The following is a 4,738-nucleotide window of genomic DNA, read 5'->3' on the forward strand; positions in this document are numbered from 1 at the left end:
CACTAGTGACCTGCACGTCTGAACCGTGCCCGGCGACCCGAGGAGGTCGCCCCCGGGCAAAACGGCCACCAAACGCCACTCACACTGCATGCAGGGTGCGCGCCTGAATCTCGACCCGGAGTGGCGTCGAACAGTTGACACGTCCTTCTCGCCGGGAATTTGTTTACGGATTTCCGCGCGACTTTGATCCCGCACGAGATCTACTGGAGTACGTACGTACGTGCTTACCATCATTGCTTGCTGCCTAATCCGTTCTCGTGTGCGCGCGTGTGTGTGGCCCAACGGCGAAATCCACTGACCAACCCCCACCACGCCACCGCTGATCATGCATGCCCAGCCCACCTACTGGCCAGACGCCGGAATTCCGACGACCAAACGGCCGTATGGCCATGGCACCAACCCCAACATCTTCCTCCCCTATAAAACGCGCCCATGATCACCACGAGCACACTCACTCCACTCACGTCCTCTCACAACGCACCGCATTCCTCACGGCTTTTGCACGCGCACGGACGTGTACTATCTGCGGAGTCTCTAGCTAGCTAGCTGCCTCGCTTCGAGTCGATGGCGTCGTCGCTCCTCCCGGCGTTCGCGGTGCGGCGGGGCGAGCCGGTGCTGGTGGCCCCGGCGGAGCAGACGCCGAGGGAGACCAAGACGCTGTCCGACATCGACGACGGCGAGGGCATGCGGTTCTACAGCTCGGGCATCCACCTGTACCGGGCTAACCCGGACAAGCAGGGGGTCGACCCGGCCGCCGTCATCCGGGAGGCGCTGGCCAGGGCGCTCGTGCCCTACTACCCGCTCGCCGGCCGCCTGCGCGAGGAGGCCGGGAGGAAGCTCGTCGTCGACTGCGAGGCGCAGGGCGTCATGTTCGTCGAGGCCGACGTCGACCTCACCGCGGCTGACTTCGGGGACGTGCAGAGCCCCCCGTTCCCTTGCTTCGAGCAGTTCATCCTCGAGAGCACCACCGTCGCCGGCGTCGAGCCCGTCATCGACCGCCCCTTGCTCTACATCCAGGTACGTAACGGGCACGTGCCCCTGTCACATAGTAAGATCGATCGAGTTGTTTCTCCAGGTAAATAACGATGTTGTCAACATTGACGTGCAGGTGACGAGGCTCAAGTGCGGGGGCTTCATCTTCGGGCAGCGTTTCTGCCACTGCGTGGCGGACGCACCGGGCGGGATGCAGTTCGAGAAGGCCGTCTGCGAGCTGGCGTGCGGCGCCGCCGCACCGTCGATCACGCCGTCATGGGGCAGGGAGATGTTCATGGCGAGGCAGCCGCCGCAGCCGTCGTACCCGCACCTGGAGTACAGCGAGCCGGCGGGCGGGCCGGTCGACCGGATGCTGACGACTCCTCCCGGCGACGTCGCGCGCGTGCTCTTCTTCTTCGGGCCACGCGAGATCGCGGGGCTGCGGCAGCGCGCGCCGCCTCACATGAGCCGGAGCTCCCGGTTCGAGCTGGTGGCGGCGTGCATCTGGCTCGGCCGCACGGCGGCGCTCGGCTACGGCGCCGACGAGGAGGTGCGGCTGTCCTTCATCGTGAACGCGCGCGGCCGCCGCGACGTGCCGCTCCCAGAGGGCTTCTACGGGAACGCCTTCGCCTACTCCGTGGCGGCGACCACGGCCGGGGAGCTCTGCGCGGGCGGGCTGGGCTACGCGCTGGAGCTGGTGAAGAAGGCCAAGTCGGCGGTGACGTACGACTACCTGCTGTCGGTGGCGGACCTGATGGTGCTCCGGGGGCGGCCGCTGTTCGCGCTGTCCCGGACGTACATCGTGTCGGACGTGAGCCACGCCGGGTTCAAGAGCGTGGACTTCGGGTGGGGCGAGGCCGTGTACGGCGGGCCGGCCAAGGGCGGCGAGGGGCCGATCCCCGGCGTGACCAACTACTTCTCCAGGTCCAAGAACCGCAAGGGGGAGGAGAGCACCGTGGTGCCTATCAGCCTGCCCAAGGACGCCATGGACAAGTTCCAGCTCGAGGTCGAAGGCCTCACCGCCGAGATCTAGCTGCGCGCGATCGAGCATCTGCCCACGTACGTACTGGTGCTGGTGCAGCCGCATATACTACAGAGCATACGTCGTCACGTATCACGTGTGCATCTACACTGTCCAACAATTTGTATGTAATTTCCATGCAAAAAATTGTAGTACTTGTATGTAATTTACTGGATCTACTATTAAGGAATGAAAGGTGTCCTCCTGACAAAAGGGGGGAAAAGAAAGATGAAAGGTGTGTTACTACTCCCTCCGGTCCTTTGTAGTTTGCATATAAGATTTGTCTGAAATCAAGTCTCGTAAAGTTCGACCAACTTTATAGAAAAAAATACCAATATTTACATTGTGAAATTAATATCAGTGGATGCGTCATGACTTAAATTTTCATATTGTACGACTTTGGTATGATAGATGTTGATATTTTTTCATATAAATATGGTCAAACTTTATGAAGTTTGACTTCAGACAATTTTTATATGCAGAGTAAAAAAGACCGGAGGGAGTACAGTATCTACTTTGATGGGGAGTGGATCAACAGCTACATTTCATAAAAAAGAAAATCAACGGCTAAGGATGCACTTTTTTCTAGTGGAAGGGTTAGACCTAGTGTTTATCCACAAAGTTATATTAGAAAAACAAAAGAAGTGACAACAATCACTAATGTGAAGCGGGCTGAAGAGTCAAACTTCTCACATGCAGAAGGAGGTTGGTCCTCATCGTCTAGCCTACCCCGTATCTCTATATACTATTTTTTAGACAAACCACCAGATCTTTATTACGTAATAAGAGTGCTTACATAATCAGGGGGTTGATTCCTACGGCTAAGAAAAGAGAATTTTTTGCAATACAATGAGCCTCCACATTGCTCTCTCGCCTTTCATGACAAAATTCCACATGTCCCAGCAACCACGGCTGAGGTCTGACTTCGTCTGGTTTTAGAGCACGTCAGTGAATGATGTTTTTTGCCAGTAAAAAGCCAATCTTGACATAATCTTGGAGCATTGCCTCGGTAATGATGGACGGGACCCAGCCGCATGATGTGATGGTCTTAGTCATGATTGGGTGCACGGCCTACAAGGCGATTCAAGATGTTATTAAACCGGCAGATATCTAGCGAGTTACAAATTATTGTTTAAACCGCTGTAAAAGGCTAATGGCTATGGAGATACAGTTCAGAGTATACGGTTGTCAAACCGGAGGACTGAATTATGAGGATGAATAAGCCAGCTAACTGGAAGGATATTGCCGGATTATTGACTTTGAAGTGGATGATTGCGGCTTAAATGGGCCTAATGTTGTATGGCGGGTCACGGTTTATGTCATAAGCCGCCATGGCAGTTATGGTGCTTCAAATCTATCAGTGAAAATTTTGCTGAGTGGTGGACAAACAGATTTCACAAGCTAAAACTATAATTTTGGATCTATGGCAATTCAGAGAAGACGGTAAAAGTTAAACCTAAGGTGGCGGCAGCTGAAAGCTTTGGTGCTCCGATGAGGTTTTCTATGGAAAGACGTTACTCTGACGATAAAAATGAATGCTAAACCACTAAAAAGTTGTCAAAAATATGTGAAAGTTATATAATATTGGCATGAAACAATCAAAAATTATAGATATGACGGAGACGTATGAGACACACCCGCGAGGGCTATATCTCTTTGTTGGGATATCTAGCCCCGTCTAGCCTCTAGACCTCCCCTAAAACAGTCGGCCTAACACTGTAGCTCCTGGAGAGGTTTTGGGAAGGTTTTATCATTTATGGACCGGTTTAGATCGGTTTTAGAACCTTTCATGTGGTTTTTCTTCTTCTTTTTGTTTCTATATATTTTTGTATCAGTTTTCATTATTTTTTTCCTTTTTATCTTTTTTCTCAAATACATGTCGACTTTCCAATACGCGATGTACATTTTTCATATGAACGCATAACATTCTTTCGATACACGTTAAACATTTTCCCAATACATGATGAACATTTTTTAAATACAAGTTTGAATATTTTCTTAGAATAAATGTTAAACATTCTCAAATACACGTTGAAGATTTTTTTGAATGGTAGAAAACTCTTTCTTAATATTAGATGAACATTATTTTACATTGTATTAACATTTAAAAAAATGTCACAACATATCTTTGAAATGTGTGAACATTTTCTAAGAATGTCATAAATAATTATTAGTTTTACGATTTTAAAAAACTACATAAACATTGTTTTACAATGTCTAACATTTTTTAAATGGCACAAACATATTAGTGAGAGCATAGATATTTTAAAAAATGTAACATGCTTTCAAGTTATGCAAACATTTTTTATATTGTATAAAGATTTTTTTTTAAATGCCACATACATATTTTGAAACACGTAAACATTTATTAAATGTCACACACATTTTTTAATGGTATGCACTCATTTTTGAATAGTAAGAACATTTTTTTGAAGTTGCACGAAAAAGTGTTTACACTACATTAACAATTTCCGATGTACGATGAACTTTTTAAAATTTTATGTCAAATAATTTTTGAATATATTTTTTATAAGTTTTTTAAATATAATCAAAAATAAAAAAAGCTAAAAGAAAAGGACCGACGTAACAACTAGTGAGAGAGTGCTAAGCAGGGCTATCGTCAGCTACCGACGCAGAGCAAGCGAGATATAGCACCCCTAGTAAAAGCAAGCGATACATAGCCACGCCCGCACACATCTACATGAAACTTGACTATCTTAAAAATATATAAATCCTTTGAGATGC

General features: G+C 48.7%; 1 protein-coding gene across 1 annotated transcript; it reads left to right on the forward strand.

The window, feature by feature from the left end:
- Positions 1-445: 445 nt before the first annotated feature.
- Positions 446-2,227, forward strand: LOC123148512 (benzyl alcohol O-benzoyltransferase). Its single transcript, XM_044567942.1, has 2 exons — positions 446-1,017; positions 1,109-2,227. Exons 1-2 carry the CDS (start codon positions 565-567, stop codon positions 2,003-2,005), a joined length of 1,350 nt encoding a protein of 449 aa, XP_044423877.1. The 5' UTR covers positions 446-564; the 3' UTR covers positions 2,006-2,227.
- Positions 2,228-4,738: the final 2,511 nt, after the last annotated feature.

The sequence above is a fragment of the Triticum aestivum genome, chromosome 7A, assembly GCF_018294505.1.
Source record: "Triticum aestivum cultivar Chinese Spring chromosome 7A, IWGSC CS RefSeq v2.1, whole genome shotgun sequence".
NCBI lineage: Eukaryota > Viridiplantae > Streptophyta > Magnoliopsida > Poales > Poaceae > Triticum > Triticum aestivum.